This window comes from Ricinus communis, chromosome 10, assembly GCF_019578655.1.
Source record: "Ricinus communis isolate WT05 ecotype wild-type chromosome 10, ASM1957865v1, whole genome shotgun sequence".
NCBI classification, from domain to species: domain Eukaryota; kingdom Viridiplantae; phylum Streptophyta; class Magnoliopsida; order Malpighiales; family Euphorbiaceae; genus Ricinus; species Ricinus communis.
Window position 1 is genome coordinate 3,962,639 of NC_063265.1, and position 25,737 is coordinate 3,988,375.

At 31.3% G+C, this 25,737-nt stretch overlaps 2 protein-coding genes across 4 annotated transcripts; one reads left to right on the plus strand and one right to left on the minus strand.

The window, feature by feature from the left end:
• Window positions 1-2,014: 2,014 nt before the first annotated feature.
• Window positions 2,015-6,452, minus strand: LOC8279571 (protein HEAT STRESS TOLERANT DWD 1). 2 transcript variants are annotated; one of them, XM_002527681.3, is made up of 12 exons: window positions 6,290-6,452; window positions 6,027-6,187; window positions 5,195-5,273; window positions 4,655-4,837; window positions 4,468-4,566; window positions 4,148-4,313; window positions 3,957-4,060; window positions 3,727-3,866; window positions 3,546-3,627; window positions 2,862-2,980; window positions 2,592-2,709; window positions 2,015-2,507 (listed from the first exon to the last, which is right to left on the minus strand). In XM_002527681.3, exons 1-12 carry the CDS (start codon window positions 6,335-6,337, stop codon window positions 2,376-2,378), a joined length of 1,431 nt encoding a protein of 476 aa, XP_002527727.1. In that variant the 5' UTR covers window positions 6,338-6,452; the 3' UTR covers window positions 2,015-2,375. The 2 variants fall into 2 exon arrangements, with proteins under 2 accessions (XP_002527727.1, XP_015579998.1); XM_015724512.2 differs by having other exon boundaries at window positions 6,027-6,190; window positions 6,290-6,445.
• An 11,984-nt stretch (window positions 6,453-18,436) lies between these two features.
• Window positions 18,437-21,128, plus strand: LOC8279569. Of its 2 annotated transcripts, none has more exons than XM_025158893.2 (5): window positions 18,437-19,318; window positions 19,435-19,492; window positions 19,561-19,678; window positions 19,781-19,889; window positions 20,829-21,128. In XM_025158893.2, the coding sequence occupies exons 1-5, from the start codon at window positions 18,839-18,841 to the stop codon at window positions 20,880-20,882; spliced, it is 819 nt and encodes a 272-aa protein (XP_025014661.1). In that variant the 5' UTR covers window positions 18,437-18,838; the 3' UTR covers window positions 20,883-21,128. The 2 variants fall into 2 exon arrangements, with proteins under 2 accessions (XP_025014661.1, XP_015580008.1); XM_015724522.3 differs by having other exon boundaries at window positions 18,439-19,318; window positions 19,772-19,889.
• Window positions 21,129-25,737: the final 4,609 nt, after the last annotated feature.

The window sequence follows — 25,737 nt, forward strand, 5'->3', positions numbered from 1 at the left end:
TTTTAAGAAATTTAAATGTATTAAAAACACTTTATTAAATAACTATGTAGTTTAATTTAAAATTTTTAAATAAAATAAATAGTTTAAAGTTATTATTTTTATTAGACACTAAAATTAAACTATATCAAAAATAATAATTTTACTTGTATTAATCTTATTTGAATGGTTGACAAACGATTTCATTTTTAACATACAAGATTATCATGATTTTTTTCACTGAAGTGAATGTTGTCAATTTGGTGTTTAAATTATTTCACTAGATTAAGACATATTTGTTTAATTTAATTTTTACTTCTTATATAGTTTAACTATAATATATAATAAAAATAATAATAGAATGATATTATTTAACTAGAAATATTTATTTTATATTAATAACTAAAATTAATATATATAGTAATTTAATGATATTATTGTAATTGTAAATAGTTTTAGAATATTTAAATTTGCTTTGTATTAAAAAAATTAGAGCAAAGAAGAAGAATATTAAATCTATTATTTTAGTTAAACATTAAAATTAACTTATGCTAAAAATAGATTTTTAATATAATTTGATAATCAAATTAATTCTGGACGAATTTGGTACTTGAAAATAAATTCGATGATCAAATTGTAATATTAAATTACTAATTTAGTTCTTAAACTAATACGGAAAGAGATAATAATTAGTATTATGAAAATTGAAAGAATTTAAAAAATATGGACTGACTCATATATTAGATCAAACCACAACGGGCAATAGTATTTAACCCTTATTATTAATGCAGTCTACCAAAACCGTAAATTTGAAAGGAAAAAAGTAAAAAAAAAAAAAACACTATATTTTTTAATATTTTAACATAGTAAGAAAAAAAAAAAGAGTATTTCTCACATTTTTCCAACTATTATTAATGCATGTTCATCAGAAGTGCAACTGATCCAGCCTTGTTTATTCTTTTGAGGGATATAAATTCAAAACTGAAAAGAGCAGCTGCAACCTCAACCTTCATGCAGCAGTGGGCATCAGTTATTTAGAAGACATCAGTTATCAACTCCAACAGTTTGGGGATTCATGTTTTCCTGAATCACAAACAAAATAATAGTGTATCACAGTTAGGGGGTTTCACTGATTCTGAAGCTTTAAGTAGGAGAATTGGACAAAAAGAAAAGAAAAAAGGAAACAACTCTCAATATTTGATGATCCATTTCCATGTTAAGTATGGTCATGTAATTATAAAAGCTATGGAAAATGCTCAAATGAGATTATTTGGCAAGAGTAATTAAATAAACCCATAGCAATCACCAATGGTTGTTTCATTCGTATGTTTCCCATAGAGAACAATCTTGAGTAGATTTAACCAAAATTTTACTTTAGGCCATAAAAATATCTTAAAAAAAGTTTAATCACTAAATAAATCCAAACTTCTTTTTCGCTTATTTCTCAATCTTAGACAATTCTATCTTAACCTCTTAATTTCTATAATTTGAAAAACTTGATTTCAATTGTATCCAAACCTCTTAATTTTAACAATTTTATTTTAATTTAAAAACTTAATTTCAATTGTATCCAATTTGGTTAAATTGAGATTTTAAATTTTGAATTGTGTACATAATTGACGTGTCCGACAAATAAAAAAAGAAAAAAATATTTTCAATAATCTCATTGCTTATTCGACCTACTGCAATCCTGTCTTAATTTATGAATCTCTAAAAATGCCTTTCTTCACTCAAAAAATTAAAATTTTAAACTGATAGCGAAGAAAAAAAAAGACTTTAAAAATTATCTCCTCTTTTTTATTACTTTTCATACAAAAAATAACATAAATAATTAAAAAAATTTATTCTTTTCCAAACAGCAAACACATCAACCTAATTTATCCTAGATACAATTGAAATCAATTTTTTAAATTAAGATAAAATTGTCAAAATAAAATATTTGGGTAAATTTAGAAAAACGCAATTCAGACTTCAATTTTGGACATTGCGGCTTTTCTTTTTAGGCTAAAAGACTAAATAAACTCAAATAACATATTAGTTTCCAATAGAATATCAACACTGTATCATTAATGCATATTAATTTGTAGAACATATTTTCCAGTTAAAAGTCGCTCTCCAACTCGGTTCACAAGCTAGCTAGCTAGCTCTTACCCATGCCTGTCTTCTCTCCACAATAGAATATGATGGGTCGCTAACAATTGCCACTTTGACAAACAATGAACAAATTACAAGACTGAAGCTAGTTGCATTTTGCATAGTGAATTTGTATAGTGTCCCACATCGATAAAAAAGAAAAAAAATGCACATAGACAAAATTGGCGTCATTTGCATCAAAGCAGCAGGTGGATGCAGCATATAGTTTCTGCGTTGCAAGGTATTCTGCTGACAGAATGCAAGTCTCAAGCACCTTCAGATGGAAGGGTACTCTGAATGTTCGAAGGCATCAAGATATTGAAACCATCAGCTGAAGTAGACACGATCATACCCGGAATCTGGTCATGCCAATGGAGTTCTTTCAAATCCTTTTGCCCCTGTTCAAAATTTACGAGGTAAATAGAGGTCTGAAACATTTTGAAGTTAAATGTTCTTAATGGAAAAGGTTTGGCAAAACATACCTGATGAACAAACAGAAGTTGAGGAGGTAAATCTGCTGGGGCATTTACTTGCTCATTTGTTTTAGCTCTAAACTCTGCTTCCTCTTCCTCATCCTTTTCTAAGGAAAGATCCCATATTCTGGCAACATTGAGGGGATTAAACAATCAGTTCTAAACACACAGGCAATTCAATGGGGATAGGGAATGCAGACAATGTTCTGTTTGTTGTGCCCAAAAAGCATAGATGTTGTCTTTAGATTGGATTCAACATTATGTTTATACAATACTTACGTTAATTGATTGTCAGATGATGAAACTGCCAGTGCAGAGGCTTCATGTGGACTCCATTCAATGGATGTGATAGGGTGTTTATGATATTCAAAATGTGCTACCACAGATTTATCTTCTTCCTGCCCAGATAGAAGATAACATATAGTGAGATCAAGGTTTTGCAGTTAGGTTTTCTTTTAAAAAAAAAAACAAAGAAAAGAAATAGTTCTGCAGTTACTGGATTGCACATGCTTTGCGCAAAACACAATTTTCACAATGTTGAAAGCCATATACACGCATCATACATAGATAGATCGTGGGAGAAAGGCACCCTATAAAATCAACTGTGTACCAAATACTGAACCAAGAACAGAGTGGGATGAACCACCTGCAGAGCTACCCTGAACAACACACACCAACTAACAGGAGGGGGGATTGGACAGGGCAGATGCTTTGTCCACAGTCCACAGAATCCTCTAGAGAGTCAACTCTAACTAATTCCACTTTGTCAGACAGTTTTTCATTGTCAACTCTGTTCAAACAGCGCTATTTTGGAGGTCCACTTGCCACTTGAGACCTAGCAGCAAATCACTAGGGAGATCTTGGAGGATTGAATTATGGCATACAGATTGAATAGAAAGATCTAGAGTTTTTCTGCTAAAAATCAGGCTGCAGCTTGGTTGCCTGGGTTCAAAACAAAGATACCTGTTTTTGTGATAATAATCTAAGATCGCGAATAGAAAATGTCCCATCATCACTTCCAGATGCCAGCATAACACTAGCCAACCTAGTCCAACCAGTAAAGAGCAAATGAGACCATTAACTGAAAAAGAGAAGAAGACTGCTGCAAATAACAATGCATCAGAAATCATGAAAATACAAGCACCTGTTCCATGAAATAACATTCACATCGGCATTATGTGCCTTGAAAGAAATTGCAGGAGTCCTCCCCAAGCGGATATCCCATATTGCAATACTTCCATCCACAGAACAAGAGGCAAATACCGCATCCTCTGTAGGGCTCCACTGCATAGACAAAAGACAGCAATAATGCTTATAGAACTGACCAAATACAAGAAAGAGCTATTCTTATACATTTGCAAGTAAGTCTTATACTTGTAGATCTTCCACACTCGCAGCATGTCCAACAAATGGGACACTACCAACATTCCATGTCGCACCAGATGGCTCCCATAAGTGAATACAATTCTTGCAGTCACCTTCAAACATGTAAACCAGCAGATGATCATCAAAGAAACTTTGGAATCAGAAAATAACTAGAGGTAGAAGGTAATATTCAACAGTACCAGATACCAGCCTTCCAGTGACACGAGGACTCCAATCAATAGCATAACCTTCATCCTTATGTCCTCCAAACTTAACCAAAGGAGCCTGATTAACAGCTGAAGGGCCTCCTTGGCGATCCGCTTCTGACTCCGATAAAGCATTCAGATGAGAACTAAAATCCCATATCTGCATATGAAATTGCATATTAAAAAACATAAGAGTGGAACCTCATTTCCATAATTTTTCTGACTACTCTCACATGCACAAAATGCCACCATTACCAATCTATAATATATGATGCTCTTGGTTCAAAGCTACCAACCACTGGAAAGGATCTAACCTGAACGTGACCAGTGTCAGCCCAAGATGCACATATATGGGGATTTTGTGCCATTGCACGTATGCGATTTACACATCCTTGGTGAGCTACATTGCGTATCTGCATATTTGAACTTGGAAGTGAAAATGCACGCAAAAGATAAGTGTCAGAATAGACCAATCATGAAAACAAGGAAAGGAAAAACTGCCTGCAAAACTGGTGCCCGAGATCCACCATGCTCCTCGTCTTCACTATCTTCATCACTATCACTGCTATCAGTATCAATTTCAGCGTCACCATCTGTAGTTTTGGCAGGCACCAATTCACGTCTTTTACCAGAAATATTAGATACTTTAAATATTCCGATAGTGTTAGAAGAAGCTTTGTCTGCCTGCAGATAACGAGTACGTATAAATTTGATGGTGATTGAAGAGGGATGGAGAAAAGGTTAAAAACATAATTTTGTTTCCTCAGTAGCTTGCGGACTTTTACTTGCATTTTGTTCAATGTTCCGTATAAAAACAAACAGTTAGCCAATAATTTAGATAGAGAATATGATTTTGCCTATCATTTATGATTGTTATTAGTACCTAAATCTAAACAAATAATTAATACAGATATATATAAATCCCTATTAGTATTGACATAAGCAATCTTAGGGAGCCTTAATCTGAATCTACACAAGCACAGGTCATAGAATATTTTTCACTTGGTGATATTCATAACTCAAATGTGAAATGAATCAGACCTGAGTGCCAGCGACAAAGTACACCGTGTGGGGAAATTCTGTCCGAAGCAAGCCCAATTTATCATGTACAATATCAAAACTGTCAAAAGTAAAGTAAGAACAAATTTAATAAAACTTCTTATCCTTTCCTATGCCAAAGCTGATATTTAGGACTTCACAATTATGAAGAATAAAATATGAAGTGACAAAAATCACTTTTATCATTATAGCATGTAATTCTGCCCAGTGCCCAAGATACACAAATGCAAGACACATCAAATCAGTCCTTGGACTTGGAGCGACTATACCACCTTGTAAGAATAAGTTGACAGTTTTGACCCTTATCACATAGTCTACATGCTACCCAGGAATGTTGGGCACCTCGGCAAATCCATATATTTGGCAATGCTCCTTTCCTGAAGCCGCTCCCTCTCTGAACTTACTTCAAGGAAAGATAGGATTTGGCTGGCGGAAATAGCTTAATGGTAGAGCATAGCCTTGCCAAGGCTGAGGTTGAGGGTTCAAGTCTACATGCTATTGGCTTTGATTACCTAAAGTAGCAATCTCTGTAATTTAATATTTAGGAGTAGATAAACTCAACCATAACATACCAAACCAAGAGTCCAAAAATTAAAAACAAAAAACAAAAGAATATACATATGCAAAGATTCAACAAATCTAAGGGAACTAGAGAAAGGCAAAATCTAAGGGAACTAAAGATAGGCAAAACCAGCAATCAAAAGTTAATCCTCAAGATTTCGACTTTTCTTTCTCTATTTCATGTAATCAACAAATCTAAGGGAACTAGAGATAGGCAAAACCAGAACAGGAAAAGAAAAAAGAAGCCAGTAACCTCAAGCAGGGCCAGCCAATATGAAACCCATGAAGAGAATTATACGCCGAGGGATCACACTCGAGCTCCTCGCCTTCCTCAAGCTTGTCAACTCCTGGTTGCCACACCTTTGTTGGCATCGTCGGTATTGATGAAGAAGACGCATCTCCTTGCTTTGAACCCTGCTGTGTGATATTTAATAATAACAGATAATTCGTATCAAAATTACAAAAACAATGAATTGAGTGATTATTAACTCTAGCAAGTGAAGGAATGATATTAACCTTGTTCTTTCTCTTGGCCTTTTTTGGGTTCTTTATGCTGCGAACCATGTTTGAAAGTCTGAGGTTTTTGAGAATAACTGCTAATTCTAAAGAGGATGAACTAGGGTTTTAGCATATGTTTTAAGTTTTTTTTTTTCTTCTTTTTTATTACTATTATTATTATTATTATTATTATTATTATTTTCTTTATGCTTCCACACCACCGCTTCTTCATATGTTCTTCTTTGGGTAATTTGCACACATGGTCCCCAGGTTTAGCACAAATTTCACAGCCATGCCTAAATTGTAGTTTTTAATGCAAAATGTCTAAATTTAAATTAAATTTCTATACATCTTTCGGCCGAGAGCATATAGAAAAATTGACATAGCAACCGGCTTATAAAAGAGAACACTTTTCAAATATATGTCACTTCACATTTTTAGCACCTAAGTATTTCACTAATTCTTTTTCTTTTCATTATAATATTTTTTCATAGTATTCAACTAGTCCAATTAAAATAGATAATTGCAAATTTCAAATTACCTAAACCTTCCAACCCATATCCATAAACGAAACCTGAAACTGAAGCTTATGATTTGAGTTATGATATTATATAGAATTGTGCACATCATATATGTACAAAAGAAGCTTAAAGTAACTGTGATTATGAAAATTATGATTAGTTGAGAAAAGCATAAAGAGTAAAAAAGGAAAGTCATGAAAAGTTAATGTATGTTTTGGTTAGGTGAAAAAATATTAGGAGGTGGAGATTCTTAAGAAAGCACGCATGTGAAGAGGTGAGTGGAGGCCAAACATGAAGATGCACTAATCTCATTCTGAAAATATCAATATCGACCCCACAAATATCTCTAATTTTAATTATTTCTACTTTATTAGTTCAAATTCTTCCTAATCTTTTAGTAACTATAAAACATTATATTCCTTAGCTTAGTTTATTTTGCTATCTTTTTATTTAGATAATCAAGTTCTTAGTCTAATTTCTATTAACTCCTAAATTTTCCATACAATTAGTTATTAAGAAGTAAGAAGAATATCATATTTTAATAATAGTTCAAGTAGCTCAGACTCACGGCATGCTTTTAGTTACCCAATTATCATACGTGAAAGGACCAAAATGTTATAGAGCAACACCTAAAAAACAAACATAAAACCAAAGAAATACCTAACAAGGATCAACTTGCTTGATATGAAAAACTAATTGAAAATTACAAATACAAAACAAGGATTCAAAATTAAACAAAACACAATATATACCTAAATCTTAAAAGAAAAAGAAAACAAAGACTCCAACTACATATAAACCTGTTCAAGCATATACAAAATGCAAATACTTAAATATTGGTATCCAAATTTTTCAAAAAATAGATATATTATTAATTTCAAGAAAGTAACTGCTACTTTCATTGTTGTCGCTTTCTGCAGTTCTGATTTTTCGAATTTAATTTTTCATTTTGATTTATTGACTTATATTAAGTTTGTTTTAAGTTTAAATTAATTTTGTAATTTGTTAGAATTTAGGTTGGGTTGTTCATCACCGGTTGATTCAAATTCATTTAATTTATTTAATATATATTAATTATAATTTATTTTCTTAATATAATAATAATTATTATTAATTATTTGTGTTGGTAACTACTAGGGAATGTAACTTCCACTCAAAAAACTTTCTCTGAATTTTTGTATTAATTATAGAATTTTAGTATTTGGGTTTTGAATAATAAATACAATTCTTTTGTAAATCGTATTTATAATCTAATGCTAATCAATATTTTTATAGAATCATCAAGAGGTAAGTGTTTTTCATTCTTAATTCCACATAAACTTGATATCAAATCTAATGATGATTCCCATATTGTGTTTAATTAATTTTTATTTTACGGTAAAATCAAAATTAAAAAAATCTGAAATCATGAAAAACAAATGATGGTAGTACTTGAGATAATATTTTCAGTCAAATTTTTTGTATTTCATGCCATAAAATTATATATTCCTAAAATAGGATATGAGAGTTTTAAATTGATATATATAATATAATTTTTAAAATTCTGTGTTAAAAGATATGAGTATGCAAAGCTAGGCGTTTGAAACTCAAATTCTTGAATTTTTTATTTCATGATAACTTTGGTATATTTTTTCATCTATATTTTCAGCCTTCTGGACTTAATGATTAATATGCATTTAAAGTAGGGAATGAGATCTTTAACTTGATATAAAGAACATTCAAAATCCATTTGTATAGAGAAAATTATAATTTTTTGAATTAAGGATGTCGGAAATCGATTTCTTAATTTTTTTTTTTTTTTGATTCTAAGATTCTTTAAGTTGAAGATGAAGTGACTTGCACTCTCTTCATCTATGTGTTTTTCTCAAATATACGTTTTTAGGCATCAAAATCTTAAACAAATTGTACTATTAAACTCACAACATGTAAAAATAGAGGGATAGAAAATATTTTGAGGCCTAATTCACACGATAGGTACACGCACCCCTAACTACACGTGTGGCACCATTTGGCAACCGATTGCTATGCAGTCGACAATTTTATCCTTTGCTACTTGCACCCAGTGGCATGTGACGGTGTATGGGGCATCTCTAATAGGCAGTTTTTAACACTACCACCTCCATTGGGCTCTATATTAATTGCTGATATTTTTGGTAAATTAAAATTAATTTTTTTAGATATTAAAATATTTAGTTTTGATTTCTTTTTTATAACAAATAAAAAATTAAAATGAAATTATTTTGATGAAAATAAAATCTGAAAAATATGAGATATATTCTAATTAATATATTTGAGAGTGTTGAGGTCCAATAGGAGAAAATAATTATTCTACCTAAATTTTCAAAATTTTTTAATAAATAAGTTATTAAAATATAATTTTAATTGATTTTACTTATAAAATTAATTAAAATTTATAAATATATGTTGAATTTTTTTTTTTAAAAAACATTCTCAATGATATTTTTTATTTGTGTACTGAGTTTTAGTCAATGCCTAAAATTATGTATATTATATATGTTATAATGGCTTTGAAATTTTTTTCTCTTTAACGATCCATTTTTACTCAATCTTCCCTTAAAATATGTTATATCCTTGTATAATGCTCAAGATTGAGTAACAAGAGCAACTTTTAATTTATTATAAGTCCACAAGATTGATTCAATAAGTTCTTGCCAATAATCATGACCACCGAATAGAAACAATAAACTAAAAGCCCATATAAAATGAGCGCTTAGGAAAAAAAATCTCGTTTTTAATTTATTATAAGTCCACACGATTGATTCAATAAGTTCTTGCCAATAATCATGACCACTGAATAGAAACAATAAACTAAAAGCCCATACAAAATGAGCGCTTAGGAAAAAAAACCTCGTTTGACGAGAATATGAAAGCTCAAAGACTATAGAAACAGAAAACAAAATAGATATATATCTAGTGGAAAATGTTTGAAAATCACTCTTATAGCGATAAGGACTCGAGCTGCGAGAGAAAGACTTGGAAGATTAGAGAGAATCTCGCCGCATATAGAATACATCCTGATCATAACATTGTTGAACATATTAAAGTTGTGAATGGCATGCTTTAAGACATAACTCTTAAGGGATATGTGTTAGCTAGTGATGAAAAATTTCATGCTTTACATGTCACTTTGCCGGACCACCTTAAAGAAAAACTTGAAAGTTTTTAGTTAAGGGAAGTGAATGAAGTTTTTTTGGACCAAACCAAATGATAATGATATATGATAAATGGGAAAAGTAATGTTAATAAAAATTTAATTTACCTATTTTTGGAAGAATACACTTGAAAGAATTTGAACAAGTCTACCACTTTAGCATTTAGTCCCAATCTTCGGACTACTAGATTGCTTATTCCAAACTTCCCTTGGCTTAAGAAAATGGTCCCTACTATCATGGATGGATAAAGAGAAAGTGGAAGAGTCTATTCCTAGAAAATTTTTATTCAAATGTACTTAGGATTAGTACATTTCTTTATTGTTTGATTAGTTACATTTTTTTATTTGTTTGATTTATGAACATTGAAAATATTATGAAGGTTAATCAATATTTTTCTTCATATATGGGTATTCTGAAGATTGAAAATTCTCATATAGAACAATAAAATGCACAATTTAAAATTAAAGTTAAATAAATTTTTTTATTTAAAATTTGAAGATGATTGGGAACTTGGTAAACTTTCGATTCTAATTCATTTGAAAAAATTTCAATAACTTAATTTTGAAAATGTGACTAAGAGATATGTATATTGACATAATAAATTGATTTTTCATTTAAAATATCTTTTGTAGTTTTTTGTAACTTACATGGCATCAAAGAACATCATAGTTGAACTTAACAAGGGTGAGAAACTGAATGGTGATAATTATAACATGCAGCATCTAAAAATGTACTATGTCCTTAAGGAGCAAGAGATTCTAGAGGTCGTCAATAATGTTATGAATGAGCGTAAAACTAATGAGAAAAATATCAACCAAGCACAGCATAGATGCGACATAGCTGTTTACACCTCTTGAAGAAGAAGGATTCTACCGCAAGAGAAATCCTGATTAATTTCATGAATTTGATGATTTTATGTATGAGTACCAGCAGTATCCAACTGCTCATGCCATGTACAATACTGAGGAACAAAAACTTGGTAGAAATGATTAGGTCCATGACGGCTCAAGCTAATCTCCTAGTACAATACTAAGGAGATGCTTTATTAACAATAGCTTATGTACTTAACTGTATACCTCCAAAATCAGTCTCCTCAATGCCTTATGAATTATGTTCAATTGACACTCTTTCTTCTTCTTTAACGACAAAGTATCTTATCTCCATATGCTTAGCACCCTTAGTATACTTGTCATTTTTAGAGAAGAAAACTGCTGCAGAATTATCACAATAAATTTTCAGTGACCTGGCTATATTGTTGATAATTCTAAGTCCTGAAATAAAATTTCGCAACCATAATCCATGAACGGTAGCCTCAAAGTAAGCTACGAACTTAGCCTTTATAATGGATGCAGCAATGAAAGACTACTTCCACTTTTAGATGATTGGATATTCTATAAATGAGCATATGATCCTTTATTCCTTACGATATTCTATAAATAAGCATATGATCCTTTATTCCTTGCAAGTATCTAAGAATTTTCTTTGCAGCTTTCCAGTGATCTAATCCTGGATTACTTTGATATCTGCTCAGTATTCCGACAGCAAAATTAATATCTGGTTTGGTACAAGTTTAAGCATACATTAAACTCCTAACAACAGATGCATAAGGAATGTCTTTCATTTGTTCTCGTTCCATTTCATTTTTTGGACATTGCATAAGATTAAATTTATCCCCTTTCTGAATTGAAACTATCCTTACTGAGCATTTGTCCATTTTAAATCTCTCTAAGGTTTTATTAATATAAGCCTTTTGAAATAAGCCCAATAATCCTTGTGATCTATCATAAATATTTCTATTCCTATCACATATGTGGCTTCTCTCATATTCTTCATTTCAAAATTATTAGAGAGATATTTCTTAGTTTCATGTAGTAAACCAAGATCATTAACAGCAAGTAAAATATCATCAATATACAGAACAGGAAAAATAAACTTGCTCCTACTGATTTTCATATATACATATGATCAACAATATTTTCTTGAAATCCAAAAGAATTAATGGTATCATTGAACTTAATATACTATTGATAGGAAGCTTATTTCAGTCCGTATATTGATTTTTTTAGTTTACACACTATATGATCATTTTTCTTAATTAAAAAATCCTCAGGTTGATCCATATAAACTTCTTTTTCCAAAGTTCATTAAGAAAAGTGGTTTTGACATCCATTTGATGTAGCTCTAAATCATAATGAGCCATTAAAGCTATAATGATTCTAAGAGAATCTTTCTTTAGACATTCGTAAAAAAGTCTCTTTATAATCAATGCCACTTTTCTGAGTAAAACCTTTGGCAACAAGTTTGGCTTTGTTCTTCGATATTGCCTTTTGAATCGCTTTTAGTTTTGAAAATCCATTTGCATCCAATCTTTTTACATCCTTTAGGCAACTCAACAAGGTCCTAGACTTGATTTTGATCTATAGATTTTAACTCTTCTTCCATAGTATTAATCCATTTAATTGAATCATCACAATTCATGGCTTCTGAAAATGAATCTGGATTATTATTAATTTCTAAGTCTATTTACGATCTTGTAGATAAACTACATAATCATCAAAAATAGCAGATCTCATTTCTCTTTGAGACCTTCTTACTATTACTTCTTGTTGTTCATTTACTATGGTTTCATTATTGACATTTTCAGCATGAAGCATTTGATCATTTGTTTGTTGTTCATGAATGTTATTGGGATGAACAATAACATTAGGAACAATAAATTATAGAATTTTTAGATATAGGAACTTCCATCCTAACTTTTTGAGTACTAACATAATGTATTCTTTCCCTCCCACTAATGTCACCATTTTCAATGAACCTTGCATTTCCATATTCAACAATTCTTGTACTATGTTTAGGACAATAAAATCTATACCCTTTAGACTTTTCTGGATAACCAATGATATAACCACGAGTTATTTTAAATGCAATTTCTTTTTATGTGGATTATAAATTCTTACTTATGCCGGGCAACCCCAAATATATAAGTGTCTCAAACTAGGTTTCCTTCCTGTCCATAATTCAAAAGGTGTATATGGAACTGCCTTACTAGGAACCCTATTTAGCAAATATATAGCAGTTCTTAATGCATATATCCACAATGACAAGGGTAAAGAAGAATGACTTATCATACTCCTAACTATTTCCATTAAAGTACAATTACGCCTTTCTGCAACACCATTTTGTTGTGGTGTTCCTGACATTGTGTATTGAGCATAACTACCATGTCTTTCGAGAAATTTGGCAAATAGACCTGAACATTTTCCAGATTCATCATATTTTTCATAATATTCACTACATCTATCTGACCTTATGATTTTTATCTTTTTATCTAATTGCCTCTCAACCTCTTTAATGTAAATTTCAAGTGAATTGATTGATTGAAATTTATCATGTAATAGATAAATATGACAATAACAAGAAAAATCATCCATAAAGGTAATAAAATATTTTTCTCCATCAAAAGTTGTAGCATCAAAAGGACCAAAAATATCAGTGCGTATAAATTCAAGAAGCTGTGTGCTTCTCGTGGCTCATTTCTTAGTATATTTTGTTTGTTTTCCTTTAATACAATCAATACACACTTCAAGATCAATAAAGACTAAATTTGGAAGTATTTCATTTCTTACTAATCTTTGTATCCTTTCTTTGGATATATGAATGTTTATGCTACAAATATGCAAAACTTTCATTGACTAAACTACGTTTAGTACCAATAGTATGATGCAAGGTCATTAATATCTCAATAAAAAAATTATCAAGTTTAAGCTTGTAGAGACCATCACATAATCAATCCAGAAGGAATAATATTATTATTCTTAAATAAAGTTAAAGATCCAAAACCAAACTTAAAATAAAATTCCGCTACATCAAATTTCGATAAAGAAATTAAGTTATGGAAAAATGTGGGTACATAAAGAGTTTGAAATAAATCCAAATAATTTTCTATATCTAAAATTAAATGATAAGTTCCAATGCCTTCAATAAAAGCTTTCTTTCGATTTCCCATGAAGATAAAACTTTTATTTGGCCTTATGGTTTGGATCGTAATGAATTCATGCATCGTATTAGAAAGATGGGTAGTGGAACCGGAATCAGTTCACCAAGTATTATGTGGAACTTCAATAAAATTTGATTCAAAACATACTAAAGCATAATGCTTACCTTTCTTTTCGAGCCAAGCTTTATGTTTCAGGCAATCCTTCTTTAAGTGCTTGATTTTATCATAGAAGTGACACTTAACACTCCCATGTTCCTTCTTATGAGCAACCTTGGAAGATTCATTCAGGTTGGTGTAAACCTTTCTTCTTGATCTTTCCACCTTTATTTTTGTAACTCTTTCCAGTTTTTTGATGACTTAAGAGATGAACTGAATGAGCTCTTTGATTCTTTAATCTTGTCTCTCTTGAACAAGCATACTGGTCAATTCATTTACATTCCATTTATCCTTTAAGGTGTTATAGTTTATTTGGAATGGACCATATCGTTCAGGAGGCAAGGAGTTCAATATGAACTGTACTAGAAAATACTCATCCACATTCATTCCTAAGGTCTTTAATTTTACTGCTAAGGTAGTCATCTCAATAACATGTTCATACATGGCACGTGAACCATCATATTTTATGTTGGTCAAATTACTCATCTATGTGCCAACAAGTGATTTATCAACTGTTTGAGAACGTTCCTTAATAAGCTTTTTAAATTTCTTAGCATTGTCAGTTTTAGGAATTGTACTCTTTAAGTTGTTTGCAACATTCATTCGCATAAACATTAAGCTTAATCTATTTGATCTTTCCCAAGCTTTATATAAAGATTTTTTTTCATTGCTACTTTCATCAGTAACAGTAGTAGGTTTCTCAATTTGAAGTTCCAAATTAAGATCCAGAACACCTAAGTGAAACTGAACTTGTTCGCACTAATAAGAGAAGTTCAAACCGTTAAATAATGGAACAGATGAAGCATGCAAATGACGAGAAACATGTACAGATACTGCAAATAAAAATAAAATAAAATGCTCATACATTAACACTTTGATTCATAATATTTATTTTATAAATTCAAATATAAACATAAAATATATCAAAGTTTTTCTCTGGGTGATACTAAGATATACTTATGTAAACAATTATAGGTAATTATATATATATAACTAAATTTATTTTTTCTATCTTTGGATATGTAAATATAAAATTAGTATAACATACTAATCACCACGATTATGTTTATCAATTATAAAATAATTAATCAACCTTTAGGTTGATCCTTAAATATCTTATAATGATAAATTTCAATTTACTCATAAATACACAAAAGTCGTAATATCATTTTAAACATGAAATTTATGAGTAATTGAAAATTATAATCTATAATTTGAAATTTATTTACTTTAAAAATTTGATCACTTTGGTGACAAGAAAATTGTTCTTAATATAGTTTATAATAATATATTTAAATAATATATCTATTTTTATTAAATAATTAACTTAATTTCAATTAAGCATTAACTATTGATATATATATATGTACCAAGAATTAAGGATGAATCTGGATTAGTTATTTTTATTAGGACGAAACTGTAAATTATTTTGGACTTAATTGGAAGAATAATAATTTTACGTGTAATCTGATAAGTTAACAATACTTTATGGGCCACAATGGACCTTTAACCAAAAACCCCAGATTTTCATTCAGGAGTCCGTGTGTCACGCGCGTGCACAACATGCACTCTCACACCACCCAATGAAGCGGTGCTATTTTTTTACAGGTGTAAGTTACACCAGACCAATTTGAAAAAAAAAAAAAAATTTAATCATAAACCATACACAATTATCATAAAACAGCGATCCAACAAATTTACACAAAATTAGTTCAAAAACTAACACTAATAAATTTTAAATTTAATCTAAACTATGTAAAATTAGTCAATTTAATTTATATGTTAAAACAAGAATTAATTTTTGCATGCATCCATAACAACAATAAATCCAACGAAATTATGAAAAAATATGATTTCTTAAACCTTACTCTGATACTTCATATAAACTATGATATCCCATTGATTTAGAACTTCATATTTTTCATTGTTAAATAAAATGAAGAAAACATACCTTGATCCATATTTAATAGAGTGTGATTTCTCTCACTTTTTTCTCTTATCTTATTGATGTATACTTTAATTTTTTAATTTTTATATTTATTATAATTTTTAATGATATGGGTAGAGAGATGACCAACTCTTATTTAAAGATTAAGGTTGGTTTTTCATCAAATTCATATCATAACCCTTACTAATAGTCATAACTATTCAATTCATAACTTTTCATTAACCAATAAAATTTAATTATTAATATTTTATTATAATTATATGAATCATTAATTTCTTACAATGTATATATATCATTGATTTCTTACAATTTTTCATTTTTTTTTGGTGGTAATAAAAAGAAGTGTGTTAATAAAAGAAAAACAGAAAAACACAAGATACTCTTGAGCTCTTATATGAGATGCAAGCCAAACAAGTCTAGCATTTTCATTTTTATTTTAGGAGTCTAAATGAGCTTAAAGAATAAATTATTTAATAATTTATTAAAATAAAGTATCTTTTAAAATATTATATTATATTCAATAAAATTTATCAATTTATTATAATAAATAAGTTTAAGTAGTTTATTTTAAATATTATAAACAAAAACATATAAATTTTATAATTATACATCAGATTATTAAAATTTTATTTTATGAATTTACTTATGAATTTATAATTGATCCTTTCATGAAATTATTGAGTTGAATTTTTTGCAGTATGAACTCAATTTAATTATTAAAAGAATATCATTTAAATGAATTATTAAGAGTCGAACTCTGATTAAATTACTTACTAATTTGCAACACTAGTTTAAGATCACGAAATGCCGACGACTATCAATTTACAGAAATTTGATCTCACACACTAGGTGGAGGATTATTTAATTCTTGAATATGCCCCTTGGATGATGTAAAGCTTCACTATAAGGTAATCAGATGCTTTACCATGGTTCATTCTAGTTCTTTTTCTTTTCTTTCTTTTTTTTTTTTTTTTTTTTTTTGCTTTTTGAACAGAATGATGAAATCCATTGAAACAAGGATGAGACATATCCTGTAAGATTAACAAATCAAGTTCAGCTTGATGGACAGAAATCCATCCAGGATTAAACAAAATAGAGTTGGTTTTAGAAAGTCAATCAGCAGCAAGCCTCGACTGAGAAGGAGATTAGTTCTGAAGCTGCAATACTGATCTGACTGAGTTCCTAATAGAGTGTAGCTCAATGAAGAGTTGATACTAGAAGGATAGACACTTTGTTGAAGACAAAATTATTCTTCTTGGTCCAAATTGCCCAATAGATGTGAGCAACAAGTTCAAGCAAGGATTTATTATATTTTCATGTGAGTGAATAAAAGTCTGTCGGACCTCTAAAAAAAATGGAAAAGAGTGAGCATGAGAATGAAGGCCTCTGTCAAATATAAACCATCATATGAATTATTGTTTCAGAATTCTCTCCACAGAGATGACAAATGGGAGAAGGAGCACATTGTCTGTAGCAAAGACTATCATGAATTGCAAGAAGGTTATTAACACATTTCTAAAGAAAAGGATTTATTTTAGGTGGTACATCAAGATTTCATATAGAGCTCCAGAAATCCTTGCTTTGTCTGGTAGGACCAGCAGGGGCCTGAGAAGAGATCGACATTTGATAAGCTTTTTCGACAGAGTAAAAGCCAGATGGGCTAAAGTGCCAGCCAAATTCATCCTCCACCTCTTTGCTACCAATAGCAATTTTCATAAGATGGCTCGATCACTGCCATTGAAATGATCTTTGATAAGACCTTTATTCTAAAGATTATTATTGTTAATCAAGTCCGTAATCAAACTTAGATCTCCTTCATGGAATCTTTGAGTAGTGAGGGATCCATCCTAGACGCTGATTTTTGAGCCACAGCCAACATTCCATCCAATACCTTGCCCAAGAGAGGTTACTTCCTCTTTCAGCTTTGAGAAAAGGAGTGTGGGTATAATAAATGCATTTCACTACCGTTGCCATAAGAGAATCTGGATGAGAAATAAGTCTCGAGCTTATCTTAGTTAAAAGAGTAGCAATGCAATTGCCTAAAACCCATACCTTTTACTAGTTAGCCGATTCTACCTTACCCAGTAGATTTCACGAGAGTGATTGTCATTAGACCACCAAAAATTAGCAATAAGCTTGTCCATATTTCTTAAGAAAGCGACGGAGAGTTTGAAAACAGACAGTAGATAAGCTGGTAGTGCCAAAAGAACTCATTTATCTACCAACCTTAGAGAGAAGTTTGCCTTTCCCAGTTTGGAGGTGCTCCAAGACTATGTTGAATGAAATTAAAGATTTACTTAAAATATGCTAAAAAAAAAAGAGAATTCATAGATATTTAGTCCTTAAATTAAAGATTCTACTCATTTCCTCACTTTTCTCGTACATTTATTTATATTCGTAGGTCCAAAACTAGCTGAGCCTTTTCAAGGGGAAAATAAAAACTAATAAAAATAACAAAATATAAAAATAAAAATACATCGTTTCAAGAGTAAAGAAACGGCGTCGTGATACTCTCCGTTCAATTTTGAAATTTTGAATTCAACCAGAAAGCCCGCCGCTCCCTTTGGTCACTCTTGCTCTCTTTGGCATTCTCTCTCACTTTCTTCGTGCATAGAGTGAGCTCGCCGCCATCTTCTACTGCAGTGCACTCGATAGCCACAGCTTCACCTTTGTTTCCTATTTCATCAGCCCAAAAAAATCAACTCCAAAACATCCAAACCTTACACTCACAACAAATCTATTAAAAAAGAAAAAGAAAAACACACTAAGCAAATGACCTCGTCATCTATAACATACTCAATCGACGACAAAGACCTGGACGACGCCGCATTGTGGGCAGTGATAGACTCAGCAGAAGCTTCTCACTCCTCCTCCAAGTCACGCAAACCCCTCGCTCTCAAATTCCCCAATTTCCAATCTCCATCTTCCTCAAAGCTCCCTCAAAACCCTAGACCTCAATATAAAATCACTAGTAACAACTACTCTCCTAATTCTCGCCCTAACAAAATGATCCGAACTTGCGCTTCTGAGGTCAGTGACAGCACTAGTCCACTTGCTCTTGTCAAGAAGTCGCCAATTTTCAAAACGGCGGCGTATTCGTCTCCTGAATCGTACTTGTCGCCGCAGATTAGATCTGAAGTTTCCCCGGGAAGTTGTGTGCGTAATGAGGAGAAGGATGTTATGAGGCATTGCTTGAATGGGAGATTTCCTTCTGTTTCGCTTTTTAAAGATTACCAGAATGCTGCTATGGCGGTAATTTCTTTTTTCTCTTTTTGCATTATTCTATCTGAAATGATAAAAGTTGAAGGTAAAAATTGATTGGTCTGCAAATGCAACGAACTCACTTCAATTTGAATTTTGATGAACAGATTTTGGAGAAATCTGATTACACTATGATTTCTGGGCATCCTTTCATTAAAAAGTCAGGTAATGAATCAGAAATTACTGGGTGTCCTCAATTTAAAGTTCATGGGAATGATTGATTTGTAATGCAGGTTGGAGGAAGATGTCATTTTACTTCAATATTTCTTACGAAATCAAAGACAAGACGATTGAATTTGATGATAATAGAAATGTTGTGCGTGCTGAATTCGTTGTCAGGGCACACATGCAGTATGTCCCCTTTCTGGAACAAACTCATTTACGTGTTAAATTGGTTCATGTATTGATTTCATTATGAAATTTCTTTTTTAATATTACTGCTAGGGGTGGCAGGTTCTCTGACGGATGGGGCTCATGTGAACGACGTGAGAAGAAATTTACAAAACCAAATCACGATATCCCTAGTACAGCCGAAACCAGAGCCAAAAATAAAGCCTGCCAGGTTTTACTTTCTATACTTTGTTTCTGCACATCCACGAAAATTGCTTGTCATACACAAATATGCTATGCTTGGAGACATTTCTTGAATTTGCACTTAATATAGTAACTTATTGTTGCCCAAAAGCTCAATTCTTTTACTGCAGTATCGAATTATGTTTCTATTTTTAAAAATGGAATCGAGTTCGTTCATGCTTTAAAGTTGAAACAAAAGGAAACGATAGAGGCTTATGCAGTATGTCTTATAATTGAAAATTGAATTCCACGAGCCTTTTTTCCTTTGGTCTCATATTATGAAACTGATATCCAGAGTGTTGAAGTTTGACAGACATCATACACTGTCAAGCTCTTTCAATCATCTTAAATATAATTAGTTTTTCTTTTTAAAACTAAGAGTTTGAGCTTGGCTATTGCAACCAAATAAACAGACTCAAATATAGGATATGGTGCACAACACACAAGACGCATAGCATAACTGAAGCAGATTTGAAAGTGCTGAACGTATTTGCTGCCTTTTCTTCAGAACAAAGTTTCTTAAAATGCTTTACTTTTTCTTCTTAACATATTTCTCTTATACATTTTGTCAATTGACCATAATCTGGTTATGGGTGCTAATAACAATGTGCTTTTGCATTTTTGTGATTTCTGGCTCTATCTGTCATCCGATTTCTGATTGCAGCCAATACTTTCCTGTGCGAATTATCTATGATGCTCTACTGTCCACCTGTTGTACCAATTGAGAATCAAAAGCATAAAATCACCATGCTCCTCTCATGCAATGCGCTACTTCTCTCTCTAAATATATTTGAAAGCACTTCATCTATATGCATTTGATTGTTCATGCTTTATTGCATATCTTTCTGCAACCAAATTGAAACATTATTGATTACATTGCTCAACTTTTTTCTGCTGAAAGTGATAATCTGTCTTTTACATATTGCAGGACCTACTTGGAATTGGAGAATATCGACCTGGTGTGAGCCAATTTAATAAATAAAATAGTCATGCATTGTACCATTTGGCAATACTAGTCCATGAAGTTTGCTAACAATTGTACTGTAATACATTTTGATAAGAAATAGGAAAAGAAAACATTGATGATAAACTTATTGGTAATGTAAATCACTTCTAGGGACTGAGCCCTCACTACAACATTACTTACAGTCCAGTTTTCCATGTACAAGTCAAACATCTTTACATAGAATTCCATAATGCATTCTTGCACACTGCGATTATTTCTTCACAACAACTTGCAGATGTTCTCAAAAATCTCTTAGTTCTGTCCAACAATTGCTGCTCACTTTGGAAGTGGATCAATGGACTTGTCTTTTAGTGGTAGTTTTTACAGTGGGTAGATAGTAGTAGTTAAATGTTAGTCTATTAGTTGGTTAATCGAGAAAGTAAGCCATTGAACTGAATTGGTGCTTTCATGGAAAACCAATGTGAGGAGAATCTCAAGACCTGGGCATCTGCAATATTGCAGACAGCAGTGACCATTTCATGAAGATCAATCCAAATCGACAAGTTGCGGATCAGGTATGCTCCATTTTTGAACCCTTGTTATCTAGCGAGCCCCATATGTAGCAGTTTCATCCATAGAGATTGTACTGTATGCAGGTTGCTAAACAATCAATCATGACCCAGAAGTAAGTTAGAAACAGTATTCCTTTGTAAATATTAGGACATCTTACCATAATTATTATGAGTTAACAACTTTAAACAGCTCCTGGTTTCCATGTCCCACAGCCTAACAGTTCTGTCCCTTAAAGATGATAGCAGTAGCTGCAAAATCAATAAAATTGCCCACAAGAATTTATTTCTGTTCTGTATTTGATCATGTAACTTAAAAGTTTATACTGGCTTGTGCTCATTCTAAAAATTATAAGGCAATTACTATCTAATCCGGAACCATTAGTACCAAACAGAACACTACTTTTGATTAGTGGAAACTTAAGAAGAATTAGATGCCAACTTGAGATCTGGACCAGGACAAGTCCAAGAGATCATCAGGATGACCAGTCAAAGAGCTGACTGGTTTATCCGATAGCAGAAACAGTGTTTCTAACACATGAACATATTGGGATTACTTTTCTGGCTAGATGAACCTTTCTTCTCCTTTTCTGATGCAATGGAGTAACCTCTCCAAGACCTGCTGTTGTTTTGGAGGGATGAAGTAGAATCGAATTCCCTTCATTCAATGACATTCTTGAGTTTCCCATATATTAATGGTTCTATCTTCACCTCCACTAGCAAGAAGTCGTGCATCAGGACTGAACTCAATGGTCCATATTGATCCTTGACGGGCTTGAGTCTCTTGACACAAATGCAATGAACTCAACTCCTGGTACTATGTTACTGTCTGTGTAACCTTCATCGATCAAGTAGATGATGAATGTTTGTGTCCAGCTTCAAACTCTGCTGTTAGCGATATGATTTTCCCCGTCTTTATCAGCTCCTCTCAGTCCTGTTATGAACATAGAATGAACAACACCGTTTGTGCTCTGCTATAACGTTGCACCTCTTCTCTGCTCATTCTCAATCTTTTTGATAGATAAGAATTAGCAGTGGTTTATCTATCATCACTGATCTCTTCATCATTTGTCCCGGAAACATTATCTCTCCTTATTAACTTAACTCCTTAATGACTGGAGAATGTCTGGTACATTTTCAAATTCTTCCATTGTTAATTGTTTCCCTGTCTGAAGATACACTCACTCTATTCCACATCCCATATCGATCATACTCATTAACAATGAACATTTTGCAAACTTGTTAGAACAGCACGCACCAAGTCTTTACTAACGAATCTGAGAAGGAGTTTCGAGGTTCTTTAATGGATCCAGAGATTTCCATCCAGACATCATAATCTGGAGATGTTGCAGCTGCAGCTGCAGTAGAAGCGGCGGCAGTGTAGTTTCTGAATTCGGTGGTGGAAACGGCAGAGGCAATGGACAAACGAGGGCCATCAAATTTATCATCATCCTCATCAGAGCCAGAGGAGGCTAGTCTAGGCCAAATGAGCTTAATTTGGACTCAGCCAGAGGGAAAAACGAAGCCTGCCAGGTATTTCTTTCTTTCCCTGCTGATTCTTTCAAAACATTTGTTTGGCAATTCAAGGGTTCCAACATTTAACTGCTGCTGCCATACAAATATTCTTAGTGACGTTTCATGAAGTTGAGGTTTAGCCAATTTAATTAATAGTCTGAACTTAAGCTTTCAAATTTCTGTTCTTATTTATGTGGATTCTTCATGCTGCGTATGTCTTCTCTGCACAATGACCGTTAATGCTGCTACTTGAAAATAGTAGCTTTTCTTTTTTCTTTCATCTCCCGAAAGAGCTAATCACATTGGCAGAACCTGCTTTGAATCTAAGAATATCGATTGGGTTGACAGTGAGTCATCAATAAAAAGTGGTTCACTGTATGAACAGGCACAGTTATTAGTCCATGTAATTTGCCAATAATTAACAGTGTAACATTTTCGGAAGAAGAACATGAAGATTATCTTATCACTAATATATATGAATTGCTTCTTGGGACCTATCCTTTACTAAAGCATTTCTTCTTTTGTAATTCATATATATTATTGTTTTAGAATAAGATTTTATTTTAGTTTAAGTTTTTTTTTTTTTTTTTTTAATTTTACATATATTTAGAGTTAATTTATAGTATATCAGGCGAGATCCTTACAGATAATAAAACACTGCTTCAAAAATTTTAATATTATTTTTAATGCAAATGAATACCTAAAATTTAAATTAGAAACTTTAATTAATGTAAAAAAATGCTTCCTGTCGCGCTGTTAGAAAATTCTCTCTTTCCAAATGTCTTGATAGTTATAATTTTTTTTTAAAACTTGATAATTATAAGTTGACAAACGGCCGTTAATAGAATTTCTACTGGTCCTACTGCTCAGTGAATGTGGGGATAGCATCTTTGTTGGATGCTTTTCTACCCCTTTTTTTTTTGTTTTTCTTCCTCCGTAGCTAGAGAATTTCATATATAGATATGGGTCAAGCTTTGGAGTATAAGAGCTTGTGGACCAGAGAAAATAAAGGAAGCTTGGACTAGCAGAGCTTGTGGGCCACATAGAAAAGGCAGTCCTTAGAAGAAGCAGCAAAACCGTTTATATTTACAGAAGCAGACATAATAATGACGGTTTAACTTTTTCATTTTCAGATCTACTGGTACCCCTTCTTTTATTTATTTATTTACTTTTGCATCGAAATGCTAAGTTGTGTGTGTCCAAGGACGAAAGAGCTCATGCCTTTTACAGAAATGGTTTCCAAATGCAGCTGATTGAACCAAGTAGTGTTCATAGATGCTGAAACAATCCTTCCAGTTTGATATTTTAAGAGGGCTGCCAAAATATGGTTATATGGAACGAGTTTTAACATATTCCAGGGAAAACTGCAATTACAATTTTAGTCTTCAAAATAGGTTAATTATACTCATAAAGTTTAAAAGATAGAACAATTACATATTTAGAGTTAATTCTTTTTTTTAACTAATGATAATTTTGTTACCCTTTTTTATCAAAATGAAGTAGAAATTATTGTTTCATATTTTATATCCACTAAAAAAAGAGTTAATAATCTTTTACATATATAAAAATGTGAGTTAAAAATTATTAAAATGATTTTTTGTAGCGTATAAAATTAATTAGGTCTTATATCCTTATATTATAAGATAGACAGAATTAGCTTCAAGAATGTAATTATTTTATTTTTAAAATTTAATATAATTGAATTACTTTGAAATTTTAAAAACTTAATTGCACTTTGAGATACTTTAAGGACTATTTTGTACTATTTGTACTTTTTGCCTATATTTAATATTATATGCTCTAGCTATTATATTAGGATAGGATAGAGCATATTATTTTTAAATTATATGTTCACAAAAGAATTGAATTAATAAATATAAAAAAGTCTTTAGTTTAGTGGAAGAGTTTTATAGAATTTTGACAGTAGTCTCAGGTTCAAACCTATAATTAAAGAAAAAAAAAAGAATTGAATTAAATAATAAATTTATAAAATGTATAAAATAAACTGTGGATTTGATTAAAAGAAAGAGATGAACACCACCAAACCAAATTTTAAATTGTAATTTTTATTGAGTGGCGGTTGGTTTGATTTGAATTAATTAATATTACTGCAAGTTGGGTTTGGTTTATGATTTTGTCTTTAAAACTACCTATTGAACAAATCCTAACTAATGGTTCAAAAAGAAAAAGAAAAGAAATGAAAGTCCTAACTGTTCAAACCGAACCGTAAATCTATGATTTTTGTTGAGTGTCGGTTTGGATATATTTAGATAATAAATTTATAATCCGTAGGTTCAGTTTCGCTCATAATTTTATCCTTTTATAACTGCAAACAGAATTGAATCTCCCGTATATTCTATACATATTAAATATATTTTTCATGTATATATTATAATTTACTTCAATTTTATATTAAAATTTATTAAATTTTCTATTGTGATAAACTGAATTTTTTATTTATAATAAATTTTGATTTGAATTCATAGAATTTAATAATAATTTATAATTATTCTCAAAAAATAATTTATAATTATATTCATGTAATTTGACAATGAAAATGAATAAATTTTACTAAATTATGTCTAAAATGAAATGCAAAAGTTCCTGCTCCAGGATGTAATTCCTTTTGAGTTGAAATGATATGTATTTCTTGACAACAACAAAAAAAAAAAAAACATTCGAGCCATTCAAGCCGAACCTATAAAAAACCAGAGACATACGATTTGGATGGTTTGATTTGATTGTGGCAAACCGCATTTCATGGGTTTGGTTCGAATATACTCCTCTTCAAATCAAACCAAACTGAC